The following is a 15,982-nucleotide window of genomic DNA, read 5'->3' on the forward strand; positions in this document are numbered from 1 at the left end:
CCTCTTCACTGTTGAGTAATATTCCATTGTATGAATGGACCACGGTTTGTTTCTTTAACTGTTGATGAACATTTGTTTTCTTTTCTTTTGGCGATTGTGAATAGTGCTGTCATGAACTTTCACCTATAATATTTGGACACCTATTTAATTATTTTGGCTTTATCCCTAGGAGTGGAATTGCTGGGGCCTATGGTAACCATGTTTAACTTCTTGAGGAACTGCCAAACTTTTCCACAGTAGCTGCACCACTTTACTGCACTTGGCTTTCCAATGTAACCATCATGATTTTTTAAATAAAGAGTTCTCCATCCCTCCCCCTCCCTTCACCTCGCCTCTCACAGGCACTGAGCTGCTTGTTACACTGTTGCAAAGCCAGACTGTGAACACACAACTTAGCCCCTCTAGCCAGCTTTCTTTGGCCCTTCTTGTCCTTCCTTAAGGACTTGGTCCTGCTTTCCCTTCCCTACGGACTCACCCACTTATTTCTGATCCAAATCCCAGCCCCTTCCATGTGTGACTTGGGACCAGTGGCTTAGCTGCTCAGGGTCCCTTTTCCTTACTTGCAAAATGGGATAAGAATAGTTCCTCCCTCCAAAGATTTGTGATATTAAAAAAGAGAACATCAGTGATGTGCTTAAACAGGGCCCACATCCAGTGAATACTAACTTTTACCCTCGTCACTCTCGGCAGTAGCACGTGACTCAGTTTTTCTGATCACCGCTAACTCGGTGTCATCAATTTCCTCTTTTTTTTTTTTCCCAGTGCGATGGGGGGGGAAAATGAAACCCTCTGTGGTTTCCCTCTCTTCACATCCCCAGCTTCTAGCAATACATGCACTTTGTACCAGACACTTATTACAGGTTTGAGTTATAAAACCAGATTCTTGGTGAGATTTTTCTTCTGTTCTTTTCTTCTACTTGGCTGAGGTCTCGCTCCCACAGCTGGCCCAGGCTGGATTCCACATTTTCTGAATTCTACCTGAAACTGCCAGAGACCAAAATAGCCACTGAGTGTGTGACCTCTGGTCTGAGCTTGCAAACAAGGCTCCCGGGCAGTTCAGAGAACATTGCCTTGGATATTCTGAGTCCTGGGCCAGAGGCAGACGGTCCTTGGTCAGCACCCTGACTAATCTGGGCCAAGGCTGCTTGGAATGAGATGTCAGTGACCCACGTCCAAGGTCCGGTCCTGTTTCTAAGGATGTGGCCAGAAACTCAGCCGTATTTTTTGGCTATTTTTGGAAGAATGCTGGCCTCTGCTGAATGTGGGTTGGGGACCTACTGTGTGCTAGGCACAAGGCTCTAATGGAGACATAACCCTGCTCTGGAAGTCAGGGCAGGAAATGGGAAATAAACCAGAAAAGCAGTGTCGGGCTTCCCTGGTGGCCCAGTGGTTAAGAATCTGCCTTCCAATGCAGGGGACACAGGTTCGAGCCCTGGTCCGGTAAGATCCCACATGCCGGGGAGCAACTAAGCCCGCAAGCCACAACTACTGAGCCCACGTGCCTAGAGCCCGTGCTCCGCAACAAGAGAAGCCCCCGCAATGAGAAGCCCGCGCACCACAATGAAGAGTAGCCCCCACTCACCGCAACTAGAGAAAAGCCCACACGCAGCCAAAAATAAATAAATAAATAAAATTAAAAAAAAAAAAAAAGAAAAGCAGTACCTATAAAGGAATGATTTCTGAATGTGATTGCTGCTCTGAAGAGGATGAAACAAGGAAATGAGATGGACCTACTGGGGTGGTGGTGAGTTGGGGTGGGGGATTTCAGCCAGGGTGAGGAGGACCCCTAGGAGGAGGTGATGTTCCAGCTGAGCCCTGAAGAAGCAACTAGTTTTGCAGGAACCTGTAGGGCGTGTTCCAGGCAGAAGAAACAGCAAGTGCAAAGGCCCTAAGGTGGGACTGTGTTGGGTGGGCCCTTGGAGGATTGCTGAGTCTAGAGCAGCTGTGTATTGGGGAGAAGGAGGGAGGGGAAGCCCAGGTATCTGGGGCCACATCAGCCTCCTTAGCAACACAGGAGCCTGCTTTGGGCACCACCCAGCTGTGGGTGCCCGGTTTTCACCTTATTTCATCCCCCCCTCAAACTCCTGGCTTGAATGCCGCATCTGTGACCCCAGGAGGCTTTAGGTGAATGGCCTTCCGAACTATGCCTCAGCTTCCTCATCTGTAAAAGGGGCCGAATAATGGAGCCTTGCTCACAGGGAGGTGGGGGGCACCGATATAGCTCACAGCAGTTGATCCGTGAACATTGTGGAATGAATAATAATTCATGAATTCAATAATAATTCATCGTCCCCAGCGCGTGACTCGAGTTCAAGCGGCCACAACCTGCAGGACGAACTGTCCCCATCCAACGGGTGGGTAAACTGAGGCTGGGGAGTCCGGGCAACCACGCACTACTGTGGGGAGAGTTAGGGATGGGGCGTGCACTCTGCGTCTTGGTCGCGGGGACGCGCACGCCCAGAGGCCCGGCCGGGGGCGGGGCCAGGGCGGGGCGAGGCCGGGCTTGGGGGCGGGGCGGCGCGGTGGCTGAGCGGCGGCAGCGGCGGCAGCGGGCTTGCCGGGCCGGACAGGAGTGGGTCAAAGGCGCAGCCTGAGCCCGCCATGGAGCAGCCCAGGAAGGCGGTGGTGGTGACGGGTACGCGGGTAGTGTTCTGATGGCGGCCGCGGCAGCGCGGCCCATGGCGGGGGCGGGTCGGGCGGCTCCGGAGGCAGCGGGGCCGGAAGAAGCGCGGTGGCCCGGGTGGGGCAGGTGCTAGAAGTCGTCCCAGGTTTGGAAGATGTCATCGCCCACGGGAGCCCAGCTCAGTCCGCGCGACAGAGAAAGTGGAGAAGGGGGCGCCCCTGTGGTCCCACTGTCAGGAGTCGGGGCAGGCAAGGACGTGGGTGTCCTGGCAAGTGCCCCACACGGAGCAGGCCCCTCTGGCCTCCTTCCTGACCCGGTTGGGGACAGGGACCCTCCGGGCACTTGTTTTTTGTGTCTGCCCGGCAGGCTGGACTGGACTCCTCCCTGCCCCTCCCGAGGTTGGGTTTGTCACCACCCCCGGTCCCAGGGGATAAAGGCCGATTTGCGGGCAGGAAGTGCCCCGTGACAAGTTAATCTCTTGCCAGCCACTGCTCCCCGAGCCCTGCGCTAATGGGGGGCTGCTCTCCCGAGGCGGGGGCAGGTGAAGTTCGGGGAACCTCGGGTGCCCGGCCGTTCTTCCGCTTGTCCCAAGGACTGTCTTGGTCAAAATCTTTCCTGCCCGGGCTGTTTGTGGGTGAGCCTGGATCCCCCGCCCCACTGTCACCGACTCCCTAAAACTAACTGCTTCTCCTCCAGGAGACTCCACCTCGGAGCCTCGTGTGCGGTCAATTTCTGCCAGGCCTCTGGTGGTGGTGGTGGTGGGGGTGCGGTATTATTTTGACCCTGTCAGGAGGGGTCAGAGTGAGAAATCCAGCTAAGCTAATCCAGGTATATTGTGGTCCAGGGAGGTTTGGGCTGGTCCTGGAATTCCCAGGAATATGGAAGTAGCCACTTACCTAACAAACAGGTGTGTCAAGTTGCCTGAGGGTCACTTTCCCCTGCAGCCCTCCTATATCTGCTTATTTATTACTTTAGTCCTGACTCAGCAGGCAGCCACGGGATTGGGCATTTTTCTTGCATGAGCTCATTAAATCTTTACTGTCTCCATTTTGCAGAGGGGGAAACTGAGGCTCACAAAGGTCACCTTGTTTGTAAGTGGCTGAGCTGGGACTCATACTTGGTCCATGCAGGAGGAGGAAAGGGGTGGAGAGGTTCTGACCCTACTTGGGGGCCCCCTGCTGTTCCAGGGAACAGTATCCCGCCATGATACCACTTGGGACACTTGGCCCAACTGGAGTGACCCATGGTTCAATGACAGCCTTTATAGAGAGGTTTATTTCTTAGGTGGTATGTTGGGGCGATTAGAAGAGGGAGGCCACAGACTCTCCTGGGTCTGTGTTTGAATCCATGCTCTTCCGTCTTCTTGCTGTGAGACCTTGGGCAGCTGGCTTCACCTCTCTGTACCTCAGTCCCGGCTCCTCTAAAATAGGCCCAGGAAACACCCTTGCCTGAAAGGGAGGCACAGGGAGGCTGAATGCCACAGGGCATGCAGAGCACTTAGCACGTCCTCAGATGAGAATCTGGTGTGTAAATGGGGCCTGGAGTTTGAGTAAGTAGGGAGGAAGATGGTGGGATATGTCTGGACAGCCTGACCTGGGAGATATCCACGTGCATCCCTTAAGGGCCGTTCCTTATCAGGTGATGATTCACAGACCGCCTATGGCTCTGCAGTTCCAGAGTCCAGGGAAGAGGCACAAAGACAATGATAAAATTATATTTGGGGGTCAAGGATAGGGGAAGAAATTGGGAAGGGAACAAGGCCAGCCTTTTCTGGGGCCAAAGGAGGGCACTGGCCTCTTGCTGGGCATGAAGGTCAGGTGAAAATGAGGACGAGAAAGGACTCACAGCTTCGGTTAAGAGCAGACAAGTTTGTGTGGTGGAGGGCTCTGAAGGGCCACTGGGTGCACCCCAAACTTGGGACCAGGCCCCCGACATTGTCCCAGGTGGCAGCTGCTCCCGAAGCTCCCTGCTCCATTCTCCTGGATGAAAGCAGCAGCCTGGCCCTGGGCAGGCCAGGAGGGGCCGCTGGGTGACATGCTGCTTTTCTTATTTTTTTTCAGGGTTCGGCCCTTTTGGGGAACACACTGTGAATGCCAGCTGGATTGCAGTCCAGGTAACTGGATCCAGAGGGGAGGAATCAGGCTTGGGGCTGGGCTTCCCCTGGAAATACTTGACACCAAAGAAAGGAAGGAACCTACGAAGAGAATGTCTCCCGTGAAGCTTCCTGAGAGATATTTAAGTCTGATATACACTTCCTCTCAGATAGTTACCACTGTAGCTTGCGTTTGTTGAGTGCTTGCTCTGTGCCAAGTATTTTTTGCTGCCCAGCATGCTGAATTCTGCCAACAACCCTTAGGTGCAGTTATTCTTGTGCCCACTTTATGGGTGAGGAAACTGAGGCACAGAGAGAGTTATCTGAGGTCATCCAGCTCAGAAACCAGAGTGGCATTTCTTCGGAAGTAGCCCATGCCACAGCCAGGTTTTGGAGGACCAGGCAGGGATATTGGGGGATGTATTAACCTTGTAGAGCGGGTGCAGTGACTCTCAGTGTTGCTTCCTGGCAGCTGGAGGAAGCAAAGGCTGCATATTGCAGGGGAGGAGGTCTTTCCCGCTGTCCTGAGCCTTCCAGTTTCTTTGTCAGCTGGGGCATTTGGAGGGACAGACTGGGGAACAATGGGCAGAGAGAAAGAGAAGTTTTCTCCTTATATAAATCAGATCTGCACAGACCGGAGTCAAACTCGTGTTAATCCTAGCCCATTAGCTGCTTGATTTAAAGCATCCCCTGCTTTCCACTCCAGAGCCCTGAATTCAGAGAAAAATCCAAGCTGAAACCTCAGTGTGTCTATTCCCAGTTGGGGTGCCCCACCTTTTTTGTTACCCTTCTTCCAGACCTCAAAATCTTGGCCATATTCCTCTCCCTTTTTAAAAATTTTCACCCCACTTTGCTAGCAGAACAGAGGGAAAGGATCCCTGGGATTCCGCAGATGGGAGCATGTCTGAGGCCCTGCTCGTCGCACCCGCTCCCTGGAGCTTCAGACAAAAAGGAAACAGCGTGTTTCTGAAGACGTGTGTGTCTGGCTTTGTGCGAGTTTCAGACAGGAGTCTTCACGGGGCTGAGTGGACACAAAGCCGTGTGTCTGAATCCCTGGGCCCCAGACACTATGATCTGCATCTAAATAGGAGAAAAATCAATTAAACCATCTTTGGAAATCCCTCCGAGCTTTGGGACTTGGATGGTGGAAGATGGCAGCTTTTCATCCTGCTGCCGGTGGGGAAATACCCCTTATATTTCAGTCACCCATCTCTCCAGACCTCACCTCTAGAAGACTTTCAGTTTCTTCCTCAACTTTATGAGACAAGAAGAGAGAATTCTCCACCATTCCCCAGCTAAAAAATGCCAACCTTCCCAGGTCCAATTGTTTCCCTTAAAAAAGCAACAACAAAAAAAACTGGAGTTGCGCATACATACCGAGTATGCACAGCAATGTTAGTCCGTGAAATTTTACACGTGTACCTCCGCAGCACCTGAGTCCAGATCAAGACCTAGAACATTCTCAGCCTCTTCTCTGTTGGTCCCCATTGCAGAAGCCCCTTGTGTCCTTTCCCAGGTACTCCCACTGCACCCGCCAACCCCACTCCCAGGTGTAAACCTCTCTACTGACTTTATGGCCTCCATGGGTGCGTTTTACCTGTTCTAGAACTTGGTGTCAATGGAATTGCACTTGGGTCCCGTGCCTTCTGCACAGCAGAGCATCTGCCGGATCCACTCACGGGGTGGCTAGGAGCCGCTGGTGGTGCTTTTCAGTTACTCTGGATAAAACAGATTTGCCCATGGAAAGGGTGTAGTCATTGGATGGGTCAAATCCGTCCCTCAAGAAAATATGCCTCAGAGTGTTTTGGTGTGATCCAGACATGAGTTGCGGGCAGCCATTGATGTCTGTCACCTCAAGCTGAAGATGGGTGTTTGGTGAGGTGGAGTGAGCAGCCGTTACTTCCTGTCCCGACTGATTTTTCTGAAGCTCAAGTTGCCACCTGTGGAAGGAACTCCTCCTCCTCTGCCAGGGACCAACTCACTTCTCTCTGTCTCTCTCTGTTTCTCTGTCACTCTCAGTCTCTCTCTGGGTGTCTCTCTCTGTCTCTATCTGGGTCTCTGTCTCTCCCCTTCTCCATGTCTCTTTCCATATATCTGTCTCTCTTTGAGTTTCTCTTGGCCTCTCTGGGTCTCTGTCTCTTCCTGTCTCTCTCTCTCCCTCCCCCACCTCCTTCTCTCTCTCTCTCTCTCTCTCCCTCTCCCTCTCCCTCTCCCTCTCCCTCTCCTCTCTCTCTTATCTGACCTTCCTTCTTCATGCCCTGGGTGAACTGGTGCCCCAGCAGACAGTGAACTGTTTCCCACCAGCCACATTCTGGAGGTAGGAGTTCTGGGGACAGAGGGGCACCCCTCCTTTCCTCTTTCCCAGGAAAAAATGCTGCTGCCCCTAGCACCCCACACAGGAGGGACTGCATTTTTCAAGTATCCTGTCTCCCCACAGGTCTTGGGTGGTGGGAGTGGGATGCTGGCTGCCAGTCTTTCTCGCCCTAGGAGGCTCAGGTGGGTGTTGAGGGCTTGGACCCCCTTGGCTTGGGGCCATCTGTAGCCTTCTCTGCCCAAGTGGGGCAAGGAGGAGTCGGATCACAGGTCCTGGTGACATCGCAGGACAATTACTGCCACAGTGAGTCTAGACAGACCTGCTAAGGATATTAACCAGGGAACAAAGCGGGTCTTTGTTACGGGGTCAAGGGAATCAGTCAGACGCAGCCGCGCGGCGGGGTCTTGTCAGGTAGATGGGGTGTAGACAATGTGTTGTCTGGGGCGCACAAGCCCCGTTACTTTCACAGTCTGTGCTTGGCGGCTGTGCTCGCTGCACATTGTCGTGGGACTTGGGGTGCGCTGCTACCCTCCCCCCAGGAGAACTGTCCAGCCCTTTTGGAGCAGAACGTGGTCAGAGGCCAAGAATTTCACTTGATTATGGGCCACCCACTTCTCTTAACTTCAGATGAACGGTGTAGCTGCTCCTCCCCCACCATTGCCCTTATTAAAATTGGGGAATCATTTGTATAAAATCATGTACAGATCTTCAGTGCCCCCATCACTTTGGTGAAAAGTATTTATGCCCATGTCACCAATACTTCGATCAAGGTGGTTGATTCCCATCAACCCAGAACATTCTTTCCTGCTACCCCCCCACCCCCCGCCCCGCTCCCCATCACTCCTCAGCTGCTTCCTGAGCTCTGTCACTGCAGATGAGTTCTGCCTGGTCTCAAGTTGCAAATAAATGAATGGGATGGAACAGCCTCTGTGTTCCTCTGGCACCAGCTGCTTTTGCTCAGCCTGTACTGGTGTGTGTGTGTGTGTGGCGGGGGGACAACTGTCTCCTTTCCCGACCCACCCCTCCTCCCATTGGCGCTGACACTGGGGGCTTCAGGGTTTGCTCCCCAAGGATAAAGCAACAAGGATGCCCCTCTCAGGGTCTCTAGTGAGCATGTGGACGCCTCTCTGTGGGGATGCTGGCCATGGGGTGTGTGTATTTCTTTGATGGTGGGTTTCTTAGCTTATTTTTCCCCCCAGATGGGGAGGGGGTAGGTGGGGACCCAGAGGACATGAGGAGGAAAGGTTAGGACAAGAAGGTGACTCACTCCGTGGCACCAGGTCATTTCTTACCATCAAAAGTCGATGTGGGCGATTCTTCCCACTAATGCTTGGTAAACATCACCCAGTGGGAGAGACCCTTGAGTTACTCTGGGCGGGCAGTGGTGCTCAGCATGTAGCGCCTGGTCTGCTGGGTAAAGGGAGAGGGGCAGAGACAGGATCCATAAGGCGGGGCTGCTGTCCTGAGCTGGGGGTCCGACCTTGGCGTATCACATGTCATGGTGGCCACCGGGAGGGTTACTGCGCCGTGTAGAGGGTTCCTTGGCTTGGTCACTAACCGAGTTAGTAGCATCCTCAGTACCCCACCCCCCTGCCCATAGAGATTCTTCCACCAAATTGACTTGCCTGGGCATATGGGTGGCCTGTCCCGTGGACAGCTTTGGGGATAACTCCCTGAGTGAAACTCTGAACAAATGAAGATGATCCTTTTAAGTCCTCACTTAACTGAGAGATGGATTCTTTTCATTACTGGACTTTCAACATGTTGCCAGAAAGCGCTGCCAGGGCCATGGGGAAAAGAAATGGGAGGGGGCAGGGAAATTTCAAGCTGTGGGGGACAGGAGGGTAAGAAAAAGTGGGGTCGTGGTTGATAGGATGTAAAGATAGATGAGATTATTTACCTTATGCTGAGAGGTCTTTGCTGGAGATTTCTCCTCCCAGCCATGGCAGGAGAGGATGACAAAGAAATCCTTTCACACCCAGATTCCCCAAGTGTTAACATTATATTACATTTGCTCTTTCTCTACAGATAAATAGGTAGGTAGATAAATATAGTTTAAAAAATTTTTTGACTTCCAAGTCATTTTTTAAACTGTTGGTATAATATATATAATATAAACTTTACCACCTTAACCATTATTAAGTGTACAGTTGAGTGGCATTAAGTACATTCACATTGTTTTGCAGCCATCATCATCATTGGTTTCCAGAACTTCTTCATCTTCCTAAACTGAAACCCTGTCCCCATTAAACACTAACTGCTCATTCCTCACTCTCCCAGCCCCTGGCAACTACCACATTCTCCTTTCTGTCTCTATGGATCTGACTACGCTAGGGACCTCATATAAATGGAAGCATACAGTTTTGTGCTTTTGTGCCTGGCTTATTTCATTTAGCATAATGTTGTCAAGTTTCATTCGTGTTGTAGCATGTGTCAGAATTTCCTTCCTCTTGAAGGTTGATATATATCCCATTGCCTGGTCTCAGGCTTTATATACCACATTTTGCTTATCCATTAATTGGTCAGTAGACACTTGGGTTGCTTCTACATTTTAGCTCTTATGAATAATGCAGCCATGAACATGGGCCTACAAATATCTCTTCAAGATCCTGCTTTCAGTCCTTGTGGGTATACACCCTGAAGTGGAATGACTGCATCCTATGGTAATTCTGTGTTTAATATTTTGAGGAACTGTCATGCTGTGTCATTTAGGGGTCAGTTGCAGACATGATACTCCTCTATCCCTAAATAAGTCACCGTGTATTTCCTAAAACACAGCCTCAGCACAGTGATCAAAATCAGGCTTATTGGACATTGATACAATTCTATAATCTACAGACCTTATTCAGATTTTGCCAACTACCCTGTTAATGTCCTTCACAGCAGAAGAAAGTTCCAGATTATATGTAGGTTCAGTTGTCCCATTTCTTTAATCCCCTGTGGTCTGGAAAGTTCCTCAGTCTTCCTTTGTGTCTCATGGCATGACATGTTTGCTAAGAACTGCTCAATCCTTTGGAGAGTGTCCGTCAAGGTGGCTCCTCCAGTGTTTCCTCATGACTAGATGGAGGCTGTGTGTGTATTTGGGGCAGGAATCCCACAGAAGTAATGTTGTGTCCTTCTCCGTGCATCATATCAGGAGGCACTGGATATATTGATGTGTCTCATTCTTGGTATCATTGACCTTGATCACTTGCTAAAGTTGTGGTCTGATGGATTTCTTCTTTGCAAAGTTACTATCTTGCCCTTTGTGATGAAAAAGTATCCCATAGAGAGATACTTTGAGACCCTGTAAAGAGATACTTTGAGACCATATTAGCATCCCCTGGTGAGTCTCACCTGAATCAGTTATTATTTTAGTATGATGCCTGCCAAATTATGGTTTTCTAATTCCATCTTTCCTTCGACACTTTTTATGACCTTCTGTGAGTTTATTTGTATCTGCGTGGACTCATGGGTACCGTCTTCAACAAATGATAATCTCTTACTCTTAATTTTTTTTAATTTTTATTTTATATTGGAGTATAGTTGGTTTACAGTGTTGTGTTAGTTTCAGGTGTACAGCAAAGTGATTCAGTTATACATATACATATATCTATTCTTTTTCAGATTCTTTTCCTGTATAGGTTATTACGTCTTACTTTCTTAATTTTGATGTTCAAATTGTCCCAGATTTGGCCCATGGCAGCCCCTTCAGGCTGGCTCCTGTATCATTCTTTTTTTTTTTTTTGGTACGCGGGCCTCTCACTGTTGTGGCCTCTCCCGTTGCGGAGCACAGACTCCGGACGCGCAGGCTCAGCGGCCATGGATCAGGGGCCCAGCCGCTCCACGGCATGTGGGACCTTCCCGGACCGGGGCACGAACCCGTGTCCCCTGCATTGGCAGGCGGACTCTCAACCACTGCGCCACCGGGAAGCCCCTCCTGTATCATTCTTGAGCACTTCCTTCCTTTTTGGTTTCAGGCTCACTTTTTGGAAATGCATTTTTTTTTTACTTTTTTTTTTTAAATTCAAACAGAAAGTCACAAAAATTGTAATCATCCTCATCAGTTCACTCAGTCCCATGTAATTAATTGTTTTTCATCTTGGTCTTTTGTTAGCACTTTTATGAATTCACCAGTTTTCCATTAGAGTTCTGAAAATGCTTATTCATTCAGTTCAGCAGTATAGTCAGTTACCAGAAACCTGTACTTGTCAGAGTCTTTTCCATGAATTCTTTGAAGATGAAACCCTTTTATAGGAACATTTTTGCAAAAGCATCAGAGTACACCCAGAACTGTCTTTAAATGACAAAAGACTTAAAAATGACCACGGTTGGGGCTTCCACGGTGGCACAGTGGTTGAGAATCCGCCTGCCGATGCAGGGGACATGGGTTCGTACCCCGGTCTGGGAAGATCCCACATGCCGCAGAGCGGCTGGGCCTGTGAGCCATGGCCGCTGAGCCTGCGCGTTCGGAGCCTGCGCGTCCGGAGCCTGTGCTCCGCAACGGGAGAAGCCACAACAGTGAGAGGCCCGCGTACCGCAAAAAAAAAAAAAAAAAAAAGACCACGGTTGAAGATTTGATAAAAGTTCATAATAATGCAATTGACAAGGAAATTTAGCTATTTCTGAGATATACATTTTAAAGTAATAACTAGAATTATGACTTATAACATCATACCAGAACATATAAGATTTTTAGGAATTTCATGTAATGTCTGAAACATATTAACATATTTCCATACAAATAACCCAAAGGAAGTTTAGTATTACTTTTTTTTAATTTTTGAATTTTATTTTTTTTTATACAGCAGGTTCTTATTAGTCATCAATTTGATACACATCAGTGTATACATGTCAATTTCACATGTATTTTCACAATAATTTTAGATTTACAGAGAAATTACAAAGATAATACAAAGAGTTCCCACATACCCCTTACTCGATTTCCCCTAGTGTTAACATACGTAATGACTACATATCTCAAAATGAAGACATCAACATTGGTCCATTACTGTTAACTAAACTCCAGTCTTTATTCGAGTTTCATGAGTTTTCCCACTAATGTCCTTTTTCTGCTTCAGGATCCCATCCAAGACACTACACTGCATTTAGTAGGGCATCCTTCCCCCCGCATTTTTCTGATTTCTACCTGAGTATTGGATGTCAGATGCTTTGTATGCTTTTTAAAAACCTGAGATACAATTTTATGGGATATAATCATGTACCATAAAATTCACCCTTTTAAAGTGTATAATATAGCAGTTTATAGTATAGTCACAGAGTTGTACAACCACCACTTCCGTCTAATTCCAGAGCATTTTCATCACCCCAAAAGAAGCCCATACCCATTAACTATCACTCCCATTCCTCCTTTTCCTCAGGTAACCACTAATTTACCTTTTGTCTCTATGAATTTGCCTTTTCTGGACATTTCATATAAATGGAATCACAAGACGTGGCCTTTTGTCTCCTTATGTCTCCTTTCACTCAGCATAACATTTTCAAGGTCCGTCCCTGTTGTGGCGTGAATCAATGCTTCACTCCTTTCCATGGCTGAGTAATATTTCATTGTATGGATGGACCATGTTTTGTTTATTTGTTCACCCATTGATGGGCATTTGGGTTATTTCCACCTTTTGGTTATATGAGTAATGCTACATGGACATTCACATACAAGTTTTTGTGTGCATGTAGGTCTTCATTTCTCTTAGGGGTATGTGTATGTATCAAGAGGGGAATTGTTGGGTCTTATAGGAATTCTGGGTCCACCTTTGTACTTTCCCTGTCCCATCCCTGAAATGAGCAACTTCTCCAAGAAAACCTTCATTCTTTTAGCAGAGAATAATATTTAAAGCTGGAAGCTGGGAGCTGGGTGTGCTCATTGCTACTAGGATATCATCGCTTCTGAGTTCTGTCAGTTGACAGAACTGGAAAGTAGAGGTGTGTACATTCACACACACACACACCGGCACCCATTTCTATATCAAAACCCTGGAATTTGCACAGATGCCTTCAATTCCGATCCAACACCACAGACTTGTGACTCCTTCTTCCGACATTGTGAATCCCCTCCCCTCATGATCCCCCAGTGTGTTCACTTCTTTGATCAATCCTAGAATAAACAGAAAGAAATTTCAGAATTACCTACTCATGCTTCCCCCAAAGAAAGCCTACTTATTAGAATTTAGTATTTGCTTATGGTTCTTTTTGTCTTTAGCCTGAGGGCGGATTCCAAACCATGTATTCAAAAAAATTACTTGAGTTGCTTTTTATTAATCCAATATTTATTTATTTATTTAAAATTGAAGTGTAGTTGATTTACAATGTTGTGTTTGTTTCTGGCGTACAGCTAAGTGATTCATATGTGTGTGCGCGTGTATATATGTATATGTCTATATTCTTTTTCAGTAAATATATATTCAGTATATATTCTTTTTCAATAAAACTCTTTTATTACAAGATATTAAATATAGTTCCCTGTGCTATACAGTAGGACCTTGTTTATCTACTTGGGTTAGTTTTTGTTTTATTTTTTTTAACTTGAGTTAATTTTGAAAGGACTAACTTAAAAATATTGTTGGAGGAAGAGAGAAGTACTTTAAATTATTTTTGAAATATTTCATACATGAAAAGTATACACACACTATATAGGGCAAACATGAAATTATGGTGGTTATGTATTTAATATAATGTGTTTTAGAAAAAGCATATATAACTAGCACATCATGTCCTGTAACTTCATGGATATTGTCACCTAGGGATGAGGCTACATTTATTTAAGGGAAAAAATTAAATGATTGAGTTTGAGAAAAATATTAAGTAATATTAGCTGCACTGGGGAAATGGAGCTGAGCATGGTGGGCCTATAGCCTGGGGCTTGAGGAAAGGTGTCTGTGTCTCTAAGCTGATGACTTTCTGGAAAACTCACTTTAAAAAAAAAAAAAATTAATTAATTAATTTTTGGCTGCATTGGGTCTTCATTGCTGCGCGTGGGCTTTCTCTAGTTGCAGTGAGTGGGGGCTACTCTTTGTTGCGGTGCACGGGCTTCTCATTGCGGTGTTTTCTCTTGTTCCGGAGTACAGGCTCTAGGTGCGTGGGCTTCAGTAGTTGTGGTGTGCGGGCTCAGTAGTTGTGGTGCACGGGCTTAGCTGCTCTGCGGCATGTGGGATCTTCCTGGACCAGGGCTCGAACCCGTGTCCCCTGCATTGGCAGGCGGATTCTTAACAACTGCGCCATCAGGGAAGTCCCCAGTTTCCTTAAAAATGAAAGGTTTATGTATCCCCATTTCCCCTACTTGTTCAAGATCCTGATAAAGGGACACAATTCATCATTTTTTTTTTTTTTTTTTTTTTGCGGTATGCGGGCCTCTCACTGTTGTGGCCTCTCCCGTTGCGGAGCACAGGCTCCGGACGCACAGGCTCAGCGGCCATGGCTCATGGGCCCAGCAACTCCGCGGCATGTGGGATCTTCCCAGACCGGGACACGAACCCGAATTCCCTGCATCGGCAGGCGGACTCTCAACCACTGTGCCACCAGGGAAGCCCCACAATTCATCATTTAAGGGAAATGAGGAGGACCCCAGATTGGGCGCCTTCACATATCTGGGTCCTTCCTCCTGGCCAGGCAGTTGGGAATTTGAAATTCCTGCAAATTATGTGTGTGGGAGGGCTTGGAAGTGGGTATTTACTCTGTAGATTTTATTTTATTTCACTTCACTTCATTTCACTTCTTTTTTTTTTTTTGCGGTACACGGGCCTCTCACTGTTGTGGCCTCTCCCGTTGAGGAGCACAGGCTCCGGATGCGCAGGCTCAGCAGCCATGGCTCACGGGCCCAGCCGCTCTGCGGCATGTGGGATCTTCCTGGACCGGGACACGAACCCGTGTCCCCTGCATCGGCAGGCGGACTCTCAACCACTGCGCCACCAGGGAAGCCCGTAAGCATTCTTTATATACAGTTGACCCTTAAACAACTTGGGCGTTAGGGGCACCTACCTTCTGCCCAGTGGAAAACCCATCTGTAACTTACAGTCAGTCTTCCATATGCTTTGTTCCTCCATATCCACAGTTCTGCATCTGCAGATTCGGCCAAGCTCGAACTGTGTGGTGCTGTAGTATTTACTGTTGAAAATAAATCTGCATATAAGTGGACCCATGCTGTTCAAATCTGTGTTGTTCAAGGGTCAACTGTATTCTAGATATAGATCCCTTGTCAGATACACGGTTTGCAAATATTTTCTTTCACCCCAGGTGCTGTCTTTTCATTCTATTTATTGCGTCCTTTGATTCACAATTTTTTTTCATTTTTATGAAATCTTAATTTCTCTATTTTTTTCTTTTATTGTCTGTACTTTTGGTGCCATTGAATTTGTTTTTAAGATGGAAAAGAGCTCACTGGGTCTCCTTTTGGGGATTAAGGGAAGTTTCATTTATAAACCCTTAAGTTTTTCCCCTACCTCTAGTATATACTGAGTCTGAGGTCAGAAGGGCAAGCTTCAAGAGTTCCCTGGTGGCCTGGTAGTTAGGATTCTGGGCTTTCACTGCTGTGGCCCGGGTTCAATCCCTGGTCGGGGAACTAAGATCCTGCAAGCCTTGTGGTGTGGCCAAAAGAAAAAAAAAAGAAAGAAAGAAAGAAAAGAAAAGCAGGCTTCAATTTGATAGTATCACTCACTAGCATACATGTTCTGATCTTGCAGTGCAACTAGGTCACTTTTTAGCATTTATGCTTCACACATGGGTGCGAGAAATGTGCACAAGGATGCTTGCTGCAGTATGGCTTAAAACTGAGGAAAATTGGAAGCCACTTAAATATTCCAGTGTAGGGGAATGTTTAAATCCAACTAATTTCTGGGATGGAATATATGCAGCAGGGAAAAGGGAAAGGAACAAGATTTACATGTAATAATGTAGCTAGATCTCCAAAACCAACTGCTGAGTGGAGAAAGCATAGTTGCTGAAGGATGCAATTGATGTAAAA

General features: G+C 47.7%; 1 protein-coding gene across 5 annotated transcripts in view; it reads left to right on the top strand.

Annotated features, from left to right (window-relative positions):
• Positions 1–2,405: 2,405 nt before the first annotated feature.
• PGPEP1 (pyroglutamyl-peptidase I) overlaps positions 2,406–15,982 on the top strand; it is a gene marked incomplete at its 5' end in the record, with an annotated part of 36,269 nt that continues 22,692 nt past the window's right edge. For 3 of the 5 annotated variants that reach the window (XM_081230960.1, XM_081230958.1, XM_081230959.1), the window contains 2 exons: positions 2,406–2,635; positions 4,684–4,736. In XM_081230960.1, the coding sequence (XP_081087086.1) occupies positions 2,602–2,635; positions 4,684–4,736 (87 nt within the window). Of the gene's footprint in view, positions 2,636–3,133; positions 3,258–4,683; positions 4,737–15,982 lie in introns of those variants that run through there. The other 2 variants (XM_081230962.1, XM_081230961.1) reach the window with 2 other exon arrangements.

The sequence above is a fragment of the Mesoplodon bidens genome, assembly GCF_964165515.1.
Source record: "Mesoplodon bidens genome assembly, chromosome: 4".
Lineage (NCBI taxonomy): Eukaryota > Metazoa > Chordata > Mammalia > Artiodactyla > Ziphiidae > Mesoplodon > Mesoplodon bidens.